General features: G+C 42.5%; 1 protein-coding gene across 18 annotated transcripts in view; it reads left to right on the plus strand.

The window, feature by feature from the left end:
- Nucleotides 1-11,804, plus strand: part of DICER1 (dicer 1, ribonuclease III) — a 75,436-nt gene extending 63,632 nt beyond the window's left edge. For all 18 annotated transcript variants that reach the window (XM_086363092.1, XM_086363080.1, XM_086363087.1 and 15 more), the window contains 5 exons: nucleotides 478-1,366; nucleotides 3,061-3,329; nucleotides 6,573-6,735; nucleotides 6,841-6,916; nucleotides 7,242-11,804. In XM_086363092.1, the coding sequence (XP_086219218.1) occupies nucleotides 478-1,366; nucleotides 3,061-3,329; nucleotides 6,573-6,735; nucleotides 6,841-6,916; nucleotides 7,242-7,407 (1,563 nt within the window). In that variant the 3' untranslated portion in view covers nucleotides 7,408-11,804. The remainder of the gene's footprint in view (nucleotides 1-477; nucleotides 1,367-3,060; nucleotides 3,330-6,572; nucleotides 6,736-6,840; nucleotides 6,917-7,241) is intronic.
- The last annotated feature ends 3,284 nt before the right edge of the window (nucleotides 11,805-15,088 follow it).

The following is a 15,088-nucleotide window of genomic DNA, read 5'->3' on the forward strand; positions in this document are numbered from 1 at the left end:
ACTGAATTGCAGAAGTTATGCTTTTTCTACACCTGGAATTTAATTTTGTTAATTTGAAAATCTTAAAAAAATTTTTTTAAAACTGTCAGCAAAATCGAAGAGCTCTGTGATCGGCATATGAGAGCTTTCATTGTGTATCTTGCCAGAGTTATAATTCTTAGCTGAAGTTTTGCCTTGTGAGCCTTAATTTTAAACTTTATATCCATGTATAAAATCCTTAACTTAAAGCTTCATACTAGATAAAGGTCATTTTATAACTTAGAAAATGAACATTCAAAGAACATGTTTTACTTTGTTTATATGATTAAATAACTTATTTTATGTTAATTGAAAACAAATGGCCGTGATTTGAAAGTTGCCTTTTAGTATTTGTGGTTGTCATTTGAAATTATCCATAACCCTTGCTTTTATTGAGTCTCAAACCCTTTTAAAAACAGCAGCTATGTCTCCCCTCCTTCCCCATTCCCCCTTTTCCAGACAAAAGACTGCATGTTGGCTAATGGCAAACTGGACGATGACTTCGAGGAGGAGGAAGAGGAGGAGGAGGACCTGATGTGGAGGGCTCACAAGGAGGATGCGGACGACGAGGATGACTTCCTGGAATACGATCAGGAGCACATCAAGTTCATAGATAACATGCTGATGGGGTCAGGGGCTTTCGTCAAGAAAATCTCTCTTTCTCCTTTTTCTGCCACCGATTCTGCATACGAGTGGAAAATGCCCAAAAAGTCCTCCCTTGGTAGTCTGCCATTCTCATCCGATTTTGAGGATTTCGACTACAGCTCCTGGGATGCGATGTGCTATCTGGATCCGAGCAAAGCCGTTGAAGAGGATGACTTTGTGGTGGGGTTCTGGAATCCATCAGAAGAAAACTGTGGTGTGGACACAGGGAAGCAGTCCATCTCTTACGACCTGCACACCGAGCAGTGCATTGCCGACAAAAGCATAGCCGACTGTGTGGAAGCCCTGCTGGGCTGCTATTTAACCAGCTGTGGCGAGAGGGCTGCTCAGCTTTTCCTCTGTTCGCTGGGGCTGAAGGTGCTCCCGGTAATTAAAAGGACTGATCGGGAAAAGGCCATGTGCCCGACCAGGGAGAATTTCACCAGCCAACAAAAGAACCTTTCAGGGAGCCGTGCGGCCGCCTCTGGAGCCGGCTACCGAGCCTCTGTGTTGAAAGACTTGGAGTATGGGTGTTTGAAGATCCCCCCGAGGTGTATGTTTGATCACCCTGACGCAGACAGGACACTGCGTCACCTGATCTCGGGTTTTGAAAATTTCGAAAAGAAAATCAACTACAGATTCAAGAATAAGGCTTACCTTCTACAGGCTTTTACACACGCCTCCTACCACTACAATACGATCACGGGTAAGGAACCCCAGACCACAGGTTGCTGCTCTGAAAATGAGACCTGGTGTTAATTGGATCGACCCATAAAATAATGTAAAGAGAATAATCTGTGTATGTACAGACTTAGAGCTTAATATGCACGGTGGGGGGAGGAAGCGCAGGCAAATGAAAGCGGTCCTTTTTTTCCCCTCATCTTTCTGGGCGCTACACTGTTCCTAAACTTTGATAGTTGGGAGCAGAGCTGTCCTAGCAACTCGTGTCATTTCCTACGCAGCATAATTAGGTTTGAGCCTTAGTATTGTGATGTGTTTTGCCATTTTATCCCACCGCAGTGCCTTTATGGTGTCCAGCCACTGCTGCTTCAGGTTCTTAGATAATTTATTCCTATATCCTGGATGTGTCTCCATGTCTTTTTATTGTTCTTCCTGAACAAAAAGGCCCCTCTCTTAAGGTCTTTTAAAGTCTAAAGAGGAATCGATTAAAAGAAACTCTTACCACAGGAAGGTTTCATCGCCCTTGCCCTGTTTTTCCCGTCACCTGCTTTGCAGTAAGCTCCATGTTTCTTTCTCTCCTTTATTTAATCGACTCCCAGTCCATTCGATTAGAAGAGAGAATAGGCGCCTAAAACCAAAACCAGCTTCAGGTTGTGAAACAGCGAGAGTCTGTAGTTGTGTTTTGTTTTTTTTCTCTATGTCAGAGTCATAAGCGCTTGAATTCAGAAAACCAAAGCTGAGTATAACGTTTGTATAAGAAAAACAATGTAGGTTAAGATGATCAGAAGAATGTAAAACCAAAAGTGAAAAATTATCTGCTCTAGACTAGAAACACTGGTGAAACTGAAACCTGTTTTTCTTTGTGGAGAAGAAATGAGGCCTGGTTTTCTACCGCACTCTACTGGAAGGAGCCCTGGGTTCTATTCTGTCTCAGCCCTTGCTTCTGAGCTCACTGGGGACGAGGGGGCCACTCACCCTTAATCTGTTCCCACCTGGGTTTCTACAGTTGAACGGTTCCTTTTAAATCAGTGTGAGAAAATAGAAGTGTTGGTTAGTGTCGATAAGGTCTCACATTTTGACATTGATCATTTTTGCCTAAGGTCTCTGCTTGCCCCCGCTATTCTCCTTGATTTGTGTCAAAGTCACCATTTTTTATTCAGTTTGAGCAGAAGGTCTTCTTGTACCAAGTGTTATCTTATGTAACAAATGTAACCCAGGAGTGGTGAGGCATGTACCACTCCCACACTTTCCAGAGTGTGAGTGGACAGTGCCCAGTGGTGGTAGCAGAGCGTGGGGAGGGGACCTGTGCAGGTCTGACGTTGCGAGATGCCGATCGTGATGGAGGCTTTAGAATGATGCCCCAGCAGGTGAGCCTGGCCAGCAGAGAGCCAAAGGAAAAGGCTCAGTGAAATGATGTCACTTGGGAAATGCCTTTTTCTTAAAGAGTGTTAGTCTTTTGGCAACTTAAGGGTTTTATGACCCCAATTTATGTATCAGAAATGTGCTTAATTTGCCATTAAAATTTAATTTCCAGAAGCTTCAGTAGGATGTCATTCACTAATTCGGTCATTTAAGAATATATGTGTAAACGGAACCCCCTCCTCAATAAAGGTCTTTTCAGTGGGTCTTGGGGGAATCCATCCTTTAACTGAGTTATTATTTGGAATCATGTCGGTGGTTTTGCTGGCATTCATGGCTTCCCTTTGAATCTTCCTTCAGATTGTTACCAGCGCTTAGAATTCCTGGGAGATGCAATTTTGGACTACCTCATAACTAAGCACCTTTATGAAGACCCACGGCAGCACTCCCCAGGGGTCCTGACTGACCTGCGCTCTGCTCTGGTCAACAATACCATCTTCGCGTCGTTGGCTGTGAAGTATGACTACCACAAGTACTTTAAGGCCGTTTCTCCCGAGCTCTTCCACGTCATCGACGATTTCGTGCAGTTTCAGCTCGAGAAGAACGAAATGCAAGGAATGGATTCTGAGGTTAGTGCTGTTTTAAGATATGTTGAGTTCAGTGTTTAAAATAAGCCTTCCAACTAGGCTTCTCAACACAGCCATCCAAAGAGCTGGCTGAAGGCCAGGGTCATGGTCCTCAGCATGCTCTGCGTTCTCCAGGAAACCTACGTGGGTCATAGTCTTCAGGCAGCCCTTTTAAACTTGGCCACAGGTACTGTGGTCATTCTGGTGAGGAGAAGGAGCCAGGGGCTTCCAGCAGCTTCATCCCCAGTCCTTGACGTGGGCTTCCTGTATTCAGGCATTCCAGAGAGGTGCACCGTGCCCCCTGCCCCCAATGTGGGCTTCCTGTATTCAGGCATGCCAGAGAGGTGCACCGCGCCCCCTGCCCCCAATGTGGGCTTCCTGTATTCAGGCATTCCAGAGAGGTGCACCGCGCCCCCTGCCCCCAATGTGGGCTTCTGGTATTCAGGCACGCGAGAGAGGTGCACCGCGCCCCCTGCCCCCCAATGTGGGCTTCCGGTATTCAGGCACGTGAGAGAGGTGCAGCCCACCCTTCCCCCGCCCGGTCCCCCCAAAAGCTTTAACCTTAGTGAGAGCTAGGCATGGTGGATTCTGTCCTTTCTGTCTGTTTAAAATAGATCAGAAATATTTGCTCTATCTCAGGTAAGCATCACGAATGTACATCCTGCTTCACTTGAAATGGGGAACTCTCATTTAAAAAGCAAACTTCTAAAATTCTAAGGATTGGAATTTGAGAGACGTCTGTTGTAGGTTCAGCCAAAGGTCCTTTTGGTGATGGAGCTAATTCTTGTGTGTGTGTGTGTGTGTGTGTGTGTGACCTGTTTTGAAGTTTTGTAAGAAAAGATTTTGCTGAGATCTTTCCAGCCTCTGATTCTCCACTAACATCCATCCACATACCTGGGTACCCAGGAGAGTACTCTCATTTCTTCTTCTCATTCTGACTCCTTTGTTCTTTCCATAGATTTCTTACGAGAACTCAGGGAATCCATTCATAACTCTGGTAGCCACTGTAATTACTCTTTCTTGACTATGTGCCTCCCTGTTGTTAGTTACACAGACTTTGTTAAGGAGGAGTGCACTTCCTTGGCGTCCTGTGAGAGAAGTGGGGAGCCTGGGTTTGGAGGTGGAGCCACAGGGCAGAGGGTCAGGTGGTGAATTGGGTGGCGGGTGTGCTGAAGGAGGGGCATAGCTGGTACCCTTCCTGCCCTCTTCCTCCTGGTACACTCTTCCGAGATTAGGGGCCTGAGGTGGAGTACAGCCAGCAGTGAGACCAGGAGTCACAGCCACCTCAGATACATTCAGTATTGCCTCTAGTCTCCTCCTGTAGAAATACGTAAGCTTAGAAGTTGAGGAGTTAGCTAAAACTAAAGTTATCTTTTGACTTCTCTGGTGATTCAGTGGTTAAGACTCTGAGCTTCCAATGAAGGGGGCACAGGTTCAATTCCCTCCTTGGAGAACTAAGGTCCTTGGTAAAAAAAAAAAACCTTTCGATGACAGTTGGACATACTGGCTTTTGCTAGTTTTTGTTCATTCTTTTCCTGCCCTTTGTTTGTATAAACATATGTATGGAAGTTACGAAAAAGTGATGGGGAATGTCATGGTCTGGCTTCTCTAACTTACTGTTTGATCTTAAGAAAGTCTCTTCACCTTTCTGGGCCTCAGTTTCCTCATTTGTAAAAGAAGAGAATTAAACTTGGTGAAAAAAAGAAAGTGAGGTTGCTCAGTCATGTTCGACTCTTTGCGACCCCGTGGACTGTAGCCTACCAGGCTCCTTCGTCCATGGGATTTTCCAGGCAAAAGTACTGGAGTGGGTTGCCATTTCCTTCTCCAGGGGATCTTCCCAACCCAGGGATTGAACCTGGGTCTCCCACGTTGCAGGCAGATGCTTTTCCGTCTGAGCCACAAGTAGATGCTTATAAACTTGGCAACTTTTAAAATTCCCATCCACTACAATAAGTTGTCTTGTTTTTCCAGTAGTCGGCATTATAAATCCACTGTATAGAATTTTGTGTGGCTAAGCAATCCATTTAGAAATGGCTCTCCCCTCTTCTTTTTATTTCTCTTTCACAAGTAATTTGTATTTTATAAAATAACCAAAATTATCATTTTGTGATGTTTTGTTGCTAATGTATATAAACATAAACTTAGATAACATACGAAATGAAATTCTATCACGCATACCCTGTTTTTTACTTAATATACTGTGGGTGACTTTCTCCAATCATTATTAATTGGGATTATGACTTTTAGTAGGCTACATGCTAGTGAATATATGGCTGAAGTATAATGTGTCCAAACAGCTCCTTCGTTGCTGAATGGTTAACGTATTTTTAGTTAGGGTTTTAATAAACATGTATGTGATAAATATACTTAAATATCCAGCTGCCCTCTTAAGACGAACTCCTGGAGACGGAATTGCCACGTCAAAGAATTAGGAACTTTTAAAAGGCATTTGCTACAGATGTAAATTTTTATTCTATTAATTTGAATACCTACTATGTGTCAGGTTCTCTGTCAGAATGATTTATTAAGCAGTTTAATAAAAGGAGAGCTGGGAGGAAAATACCTTCCGAGTAGAATTTCCCTGTCAAAAAGTGGCGCTTTACTCTCCCCGCAGCAGTGTGCACCCTTGCTCACACTGCATGGATGAGGATTCTGCTGGCTCCTGGCTGAGCTGCCGGCAGGTAGAGCTATTTCAGCATTCAGTTCTGTGACTGTGCATGAATTTGAAATTTTTTTTCATAAATTTATTGACTGTTACAGTTTGTGTTAGTGTTGTCTTTGGTTTTATTTGAAAGTAATCTTTTTTCCCTTGTTGAATACAGAATACTAAATAGAGAAGAGCTTTTTTTTTCTGAAGTGAAAAACTTTTTAAGATAAGGTAATGTCTGGACTCATTGGGAAAAACCCTGATGCTGGGAAAAACTGAAGGCAAAAGGAGAAGGGGTGGCAGAGGATGAATGGTTAGATAGCGTCACGGACACAATGGATATGAATTTGAGGAAACTCTGGGAGCTAATGGAAGACAGAGGAGCCTGGCGTGCTGCAGGCCGTGGGGTCTCCGAGTCGGACACGACAGCAGCTTTTATGGAGAACCTATTACAGTGTAGTTGGCCTGTCATAAACGTTTGATGTTGTTACCCTTGTTAAAGAGATAGTAGCAGTCACATCCGAGAAAAGAAAACATCTCTGTAGACTGCCTTTCAAAGAGGCCTTTCTGCTTACGAGTTTCTCTTCTCACTATAATAGCTTAGGAGATCCGAGGAGGATGAAGAGAAGGAAGAGGATATTGAAGTTCCAAAGGCCATGGGGGATATTTTCGAGTCACTCGCGGGCGCCATTTACATGGACAGCGGGATGTCGCTGGAGACGGTCTGGCAGGTGTACTATCCCATGATGCGGCCGCTGATCGGTACGGTTGGCTCCCCTTCGAAAGAAGTAGGATCACAATTAAAAGCAACTTAAAAAAAAAAAAAACAAGCGTATTAAGCACATTATTCTTTCGTTTTGATTACAGAAAAATTTTCTGCAAATGTGCCCCGTTCCCCTGTGCGAGAATTGCTTGAAATGGAACCAGAAACTGCCAAATTCAGGTAAGCAAAAGTGTGCATGGAAGAGCGTTAACTCACTGAAAAACAAGGGGGAAAGTCCTCAGAGATGCCATAAACTCCGGGTTTTGAAGAAATGCTCACCCTGGGATGTGCTGTCCTGCGGTTGCAATTTGCAGCCTGATTGGCTGGCTCTTTTTGCTCCTGGGACGTGAGAAGAACGTGGCAGCACCGTCTGTTGGCAGTGGGCAGCTGTCAGAAGGCACGTTTCCTCTGTGCGGTGTCAGCCTGAGAGTAGGTACTCGGTGCTGATTGACAATAACAATAAATACGTCTGACTTCTCATTCGAGCTGCTTGGCTCTTTTGCAGCCCAGCTGAGAGAACCTACGATGGCAAGGTCAGAGTCACCGTGGAAGTGGTCGGGAAGGGGAAGTTCAAAGGCGTTGGCCGAAGTTACAGGATTGCCAAGTCTGCAGCAGCAAGAAGAGCCCTGCGAAGCCTCAAAGCTAATCAACCTCAGGTTCCCAATAGCTGAAAACCCCTTTTTAAATTTAAAAAAAAAAAAAAAAAAAAAGGAAAGCAGAATTAAGGTGGAAAATATTTAAGTTGAAAAGGATGATTTAAAACTGATAGTGAGTGGAATGAGTTGAAGGCAGAACGTAAAGTTTGTTTGATAACAAGATAGATTACAGAATAAAACATTTAACCTATGTATAAAAATTTTGGAACTAACCGTAGTTTTAGTTTTTTGCGCAAACACAATCTTTCTTGTCTTCTTTCCTCACTTCTGCTTTGTTTAAATCACGAGAGTGCTTTACTGATGACATTTTCGCAAGTGTTCAAAGTGATTCTTGACAGTTTTTGTCTTGTTTCATTTTAGTTTAATTTCGGTCGGTTTTGCTTAGAGTTAGGAGTCCAAGGAGCTTAAACCTGAAACAGCACCCCCCCCTACAACGGGTTCTGTTGAGAGCTCTGGGCAGCCATCAGCGTGCGTGGCAGAGCCCGCCCTGCGGCGTCGATAAGCCGAGCAGAGGGATGCGGTTTGAGAGAGGAGTGTGCTGGTGCTGTCTCTCCTTTCCACGTTGTGTCGCATAAGACGATGCTTCCCGGTCACTGTTGCACTTACTAGTAAGGGACAGACTGTTGATCAGCATGGGCCGGCGTGTTGGCAGATCACATTCAAGTTTTCTCATGCCATGCTATCTTGCATAAAAGAGGTTCTTGCCTTAAAAGTAAAATCCTTGTGGATATTCTTTCACTTCTGATCTTTCTGGAACAAACTGTTCACATTCCCTTCATTCTGTCTATTATGCATTAGACCTCGAGACAGCGTGATACTTAACGACTCACTAGTATAGCTGTAACCTAACTAATGACAGGATTATATGAGAATTTCTGTCAGGTGTACTGAAGACATTTTCAAAACCAGAATATGTAACCTATGGATTTTTTAAAAGATACATCATAAGAATCATCTTTGGCTAAATACCCCACTTTTACTAGAAACCTCCAGCTAGGTAGTTCCACAGATGGAAATTGTCTGTGGCAAATAAACCTTGCCCTGTAGGCTGTTGCTCTAACAAAATAAACTTTATACATATCACACCTAAAATATGCTGCAGATCTTACAATGGATTGATTACTTACTTAAAGAAGCAGAACAGAGCACCTTACCCTGAGTCTTCTCACATACATTTCTTACTGTGCTTTTCACAGTGTTGCATGCAGACTTCACCTACCAAAGCTGTGCTGTTAATGCCATGAAAGTTTAACGTTTGCGATAAACTGCCGTAATTTTGATACGTCTGTGATTTAGGCCATTAAAAATTTAGGTAAACTAGCTCATTGTTTCCATCTTTGGAAAAGGAAGAAAAAAGACACTTTTAGGCGTTTGCCTAAGTTTCTTTAATTAGACTTGTAGGCACTCTTCACTTAAATACCTCAGTTCTTTTCTTTTGCATGCATGTTTCCCCTCCCCATTTGGTGCTACGTTTATGTATTATGCTTGAAATTTTAATTTTTTTTTTTTGCACTGTAACTATAATACCTCTTAATTTACCTTTTTAAAAGCTGTGGGTCAGTCTTGCACTCCCACCAACGTACCAGTAGAGTTTTGCTGCAATTGCCCCTTAATTATGCTTGAAATTCAAGAAAGCTGAGCAGAGGTGTCTCGTAATTTCCAGCACATCATTCTGAACGTGACGCCTCATATAATGCTGCATTGATATTTTGAATTGCAGTCGAATACTGTACTTCTCGCTTTATCTGCGCCACCCACCCCCAGAGAAACACCTCTGCACGCGTGTACCCAGAAACCTGTCCGCTCCGCTTTCTAAGGAGACCCGAGTGAAGGGAGCATTCAGCTTCTCCCACATGATTTGTCGTCTCCAACCTTAAACTTCCACTGAGATCTCAGTTACTAAACGAGCTTTAGAGCAAATTTATTTGGATGGACATGTTTTTTAAAAATTTAATTCTGATTTGGAACCTTTGATTTCTATTTGATTTTTTTTTAAAGACACCTCCATGTAAGATCTCCTGACAATGTAAAACCAGGCGCTTCTTGAATTACATAACTGTAAATGTGTCAGGCTGGATATGAATTTTCCTTGTGAGGGTGATTCGTGATAAAGCTGTATCACAAATCTCTTGATAATTATAAACTACCTGCTGCCAGGAGCTTAGGGCCTTTGCGTTGTGTCTAATGCACTAATCCCAGTGTCGAGGCGTCCTCTGGCCTCCTGGCACCAAAATCAGATTGTTTCACAGTTACAATCCCCGTTGGGAGAAAAATGCCTCAATATATTTTGTAACCTTAAGAAGAGTATTTTTTGTTAATACTAAAAAGTTCAGACTTGGATAAGATTAGGTCACACAGTCTCAGGGGTTCAAATTTCCTGCTATCATTAAAAATGTTTTATCAACAGCAGACTTTAGCTATTGCTTTTTTTTTTTTTTTTTCTCCTTTTGGTTGGAGGACAGTAGCAGACTTTAGTTTGTGACTCACACTTTGAAGCAATCTCTGATCCCCTGGTTCCCAAGTTGAAAAGTCAAAACTCTGATGTAGATATACGAAATGGTTATGAATGCTTTTGTGCTGCTGATTTTTTAATGCTGTAAACTTCCCCCCAGTTTAGCTTACTGAAATGTTTTGCATCCATTTAATTAAGGGACAAAAAAAAAATTGCTCTCTGTCACCCACTCGACCACCTTGTCTGTCATCCTTTTGTTGCTGTGATTGCCACGTGACACCCGGTGTGATCTGGAAGCCCCCCTGGTGGGCGGTGTGGTTGTACGGCCAGCACACGCGGGAAGGACTGGGCGGGCACGTTTTGAAAAGCAACTGCAGAAATTCCTTACGATGATTGTGTGGAGGTTAGTTGGCATGAACCTTCATTGTAAATGTTTTTTGATTTTTTTTTTTTAAATAATACTTTCAGCAGTCCTGACTATGCTGCGTTTTGTAAAAGCTTTTTCCCCCTCTGTTCTGTTCATGTAGCACAGATAAGCATTGCACTTGGTACCATGCTTTACCTCATTTCAAGGAAAATATGCTTAACCGAGAGGAAAAAATGTGGTTTGGCCTCGCTGCTGTTTTGATAAACCGAATTTGAAAAAAAGATAATTATAATGCCTGCAATGTGTCATATACTTGCACAACTTAAATAGGTCATTTTTGTCTGTGGCATTTTTACTGTTTGTGAAAGTATGACAAAGATTTGTTAACTGAACTCTTAATTATGTTTTAAAGATGTTTGTTAACTTTTTCTTTTCTCTTTTACGTTATGTGAAATGATTAAATTTAGAACAACCTCTAACACTCCTGTAAATTATCTTTTAAAATGCTAGTATTTTTCCTCTCTTAATAATAGCTTGCCCTCAGAAAGATTCAAACTACCCTGCCTAAATAGCAAGAGACTAGAGGCTACTCTGGTTCTGTCGGTTCAGTTCATAAGTACAATTATTCACACAGCAGTCGGCTCTTGGAGTCATCACCTGACATTGGCCGGTGACTGCAGAGTGCAGAGACTGATCGAGATGCAGACCCACCTCAGTTCAGTCTTCAGGCCCCGTTGATTTAAAACTTTCTATCTTGCTCTGTTAGGGTATCTAATCCTTTTACACAACATTTAAGCCACCAAACTGAGACCTTGATATCTTCATTTGAAACAGCATCTGAAGTTCTGTTAGCGCCCTGAACCAGTTTGTGTTCGCTACGGAACTGAAACTCATGTCTTGTTTATTACCTATATGGTTATTTTAATTACATTTAAATAGGTATATTTTTTCAACCACTGATTGCTTTTCAGGAACTTAATTATTTCCAAATAAATTTCTTTATTTTATATTGTACATGAGAAGTTTTTAAGATATGTTTAAGACCAAGAATATTGAAATGATTTTAAAAGTTGTTGGAATTTGCCAGTAGCAATACCTAGGGAATTTGCATTGAGACTATTGTATTTTCCACTAGAGGTGAAAATGATGTTTTGAAACTAACTTGTAAATATATTTTAATCATTGTGTTTTTGTTTTTTTTCCCCCTCTAGTCCATTTTTATTTGGACATCACCCACCATTTAAATTTTCTAGATGCACTCAGAATTCACTGCAGCAGCAGGTTACGTAGCAAAAATGCAAAGGTGAACAGAAAGTGAAATTTCTGGCTTTTCTGCTGTAAATAGAACGAAAGAAAAATGACTAAAATCAAGTAAGACTAACATGTATAATTTGACAATAAAATACTTAGCATCACATGCTGCAGCTGTTTTTAAGGAACATGATGTGATTCGTTCATACAGGAATCATGCTGCAGAAGTTCGCAGTCTGCACCTTAAGGGTCACGATTACCTTTAGTCGTTTTTTGTTTTTGTTTCTTTCTTTTGTAATAATTGTAGCCAAGTAAATCTCCAATAAAGTTATGGTCTGTTCACTTTGTGTCCTTTTGACTTTTTATTTTCTTGTTTTGATTCATTTGGAGTGGATGATAGCACCTAGATAGTTGTAGCAGAAATTATCTTTAAAGTGTTTTGATTCCATGGTCACCTGAAAATGTGTCCTTTAAAAGGATAAAATGTTGTTTACCAAGTTCTACTTTGTAGGCTGGTAGAGTTCTACATCATCTGCTGGTAGCGTTATCAGCTAACACTTGCCTTGTTCTTTTCAGACTTAAATAATGCCAGTGTGATTTTCTGAAATTCTGCCACATTGACTGATGGGTTCCAGGTCCTGGATTATTTATGACATGTTTGACACATTCCTTAAGTAAATTTAGTTATTCTGAAGTCAAGTGGACAAAATGTTCAAGCTTCTAGATTTTTAGGAGGCACTTTCAGTATATTATCGGTTAAGAAAGAATTCTGTTATTTCAGGCTTTGACCTAACCTTTTCGTAACTCAGTAGACCAAGCACTAAAAGGAATGACTTGGCTGGAGGAACAAGATGACAAGTAGAAGTTTCTTAAAATGAGAAAAAAAAAAATTCCATTTTCTTTTATAAGGGTTTAAATTAATCTCTTCCTTTTCTCTCCCTCTGACTTCTCTAAACTGAAGAAGAAAAAGTACGTGTTTTTTGAAAATTTTATTTATTTTTAATTGAAGGATGATGGCTTTATAATACTGTGTTGGCTTCTGCCATACATCCACATGAATCAGCCGTAGGTGTATGTATGTGTCCCCTCCCTCTTGAACCTGCCTCCCACCCCATCCCACCCCCTTAGGGTGTCACAGAGCCCCCATTTGAGTTCCCCGAGGCGTACGGCAAATTCCCATTGACATGTTTTACAGATGGCAGTGTATGTGGTCCCATGGTATTCTCTCCATCCATCCCACCCTCTCCTTCCTCCCCCCGCCCCTGTGTCCATAAGTCTGTTCTCTGTGTCTGCATCTCCACTGCTGCCCTGCAAATCAGTTCATCAGTTCCATCTTTCTAGATTCCAAATAATATGCATTACTATGTGATACTTGTTTTTCTGTGTAATAGGCTCTCGGTTCATCCACCTTATTAGAACTGACTCAAATGTGTTCCTTTTTATGGCTGAGTAATATTCCGTGGTATATATGTACCACAGCTTCTTTATCCATTCGTCTGTCCATAGACATCTAGGTTGCTTCCGTGTCCTAGCTATTGTAAATAGCGCTGCAGTGAACATTGGGGTACCTGTGTCTTTTTCAGTTTTGGTTTTCTCAGGGTTTTTGCCTAGTAGTAGGCTTGGTGGGTCATATGGTAGTTTTATTCCTAGTTTTTTAAGGAATCTCCATGCTGTCTTCCAGTATGTTTTCCTCCTGAGGACTTTTGCTCAGTGTTGTGTGCTTGCCCATGTCGGTCTTCCTGCCCTGAATCCACTCTGTGTTACAGACCACGCCTGACACCACAGCCCTCTCCCTCCCCCTGGCCGGCCCCTCCCGTGGCTGCAAGAGGGGACACGGGCAGGCCAGGCAGGTCAGCGTACAGGTTGTGGTGTGCGTGGAAAGGATCCAGATAGAAGTGAACTTTTCCTTTTTGTGGATCCATGAGTGTATAATATAGGTGTTGGGTGGAAAGGCAGATGCTGGTCATAGCCCCCTGGGGTGTGGACTGAGTTGTGACCCCTGCAGAGACACCAGGAGCAAGGGGTGCCTTCACGGCAGACAGGCAGCCAGGAGCGCTCCTGACCTGTGTGTAAGGCCATGTGGGAACAACTTGTAGATCTTGTTGGTTTTCTTTTTTTCTTTCTGTGGCAAATTACACATAAAACTCACCATAGAGCCATGAAGTTTAGAATATACTGACACTGAGTACATTCACATTCACATTGTTCTGCAACCATCAGAACCTGGTTCCAGAACTTTTCTTCATCCCAAATCTGAACCCTATCCCTGTTAAACACTAACTCCCACCCCTTCCTTACCCCAGTCTTGGTATCCACCCGTTCTATTACATCAATACTTGCTGTCTCTGAGTCCGACTGTTGTAGGTACTTACATATAGGTGGAACCAGGCAATATTTGTCCTGCAGCATCTGGCTTGTTTATCAAGGGCCAGCTGTGTTGTAACGTGTGTCGCATTTCCTTGTTTTTAGGCCTGAGTACCATTTCTTTGTATGTTTGTAGAGCACGGCTTCCAAGGTGGCTCAGGAGTAAAGAATCCGCCTGCCAGTGCAGGAGATGTGGGTTCGATCCCTGGCCTAGAAAGACCCCTTGGAGAAGCAAATGGCCACCTACCCCAGTGTTCTTGCCTGGGAAATCCCACGGACAGAGGAGCCTGGTGGCCTGCAGTTCAGGTCGCAAAGAGTTGGACACACTTCACGACTGAACAACAGCAGAATAGAGCAGATTTTGTTGACCCGTTTGTCTGCCGCTGGGCGTTTGGGTTGCTTCCGCTTTTTGGTTATCGTGATCATTGCTGCCATGAACACTGATGTACATGTACCTCTTTGAACACCTTTCAGTGCCTTAGCATGTGTATCCAGGAGTGGAAATGCTAGCTCATGATAATTCTGTGTGCTTTTCTGAGAAGTTGCCATCCTGTTTCCACAGCACTGCACCATGTTAGATGCTCACCACCAGCACGCAAGGATTCCAGTTTCTTCACATCCTCACCAACTCTGGCTTTTATTTCTATTTTTGGTTGTAGTTACCCGGTGACTGAGAGCTGCTTCTTACTGTAGCTCTGTGCTTTTTGCCCTTGTGTGTGTCTTTGGAGGCTTGCCTCTTTAAGCCCTTTGCCCATTTTTGAATTGGGTTGTTTTTTGTTGTTGAGTTTTAAGGAGTTCTTTATGTATTTTAGATATTAAACCTCTGTCAAGTTTATAATTTACAAATACATCTTTGCATTCTGTGCATTGCCTTTTTGCTCCCTTGAAAATTCTCCTGAAAAATTCTAAATTGCAAGGTACATTGGCCTCCAGGATTTTAGATTAGGGCTCTCAGACCTATACTAGCTAAGATTTATTGAACATGTACTAGGTGCCTGATCCATACTAAATGTTGCACACATTTTATGCTGTTTATTCCTCACCATGAATACGGAAACGGCTGCTTTTAGAGAGAAGTAGGGCATAGACATTCACGTGGAGAACACGAGTCAGAATGTCTGGTTTCCAGCACTGTGTGACTTCGGGCAAGTTATTAAACCACTCTGAGCCTCACGTCCTAGCCTTTTCCATGAGGAAGGGACATTGGGATTCAGTGAGAGTTCATGTAAAATGCTGGGCACAGTGTCCCGCACATCCTAAAG

The sequence above is a fragment of the Bos grunniens genome, chromosome 21, assembly GCF_055505025.1.
Source record: "Bos grunniens cultivar Pamir isolate PY7600 chromosome 21, Bosgru_T2T1.0, whole genome shotgun sequence".
Classification (NCBI taxonomy): Eukaryota; Metazoa; Chordata; class Mammalia; order Artiodactyla; family Bovidae; genus Bos; species Bos grunniens.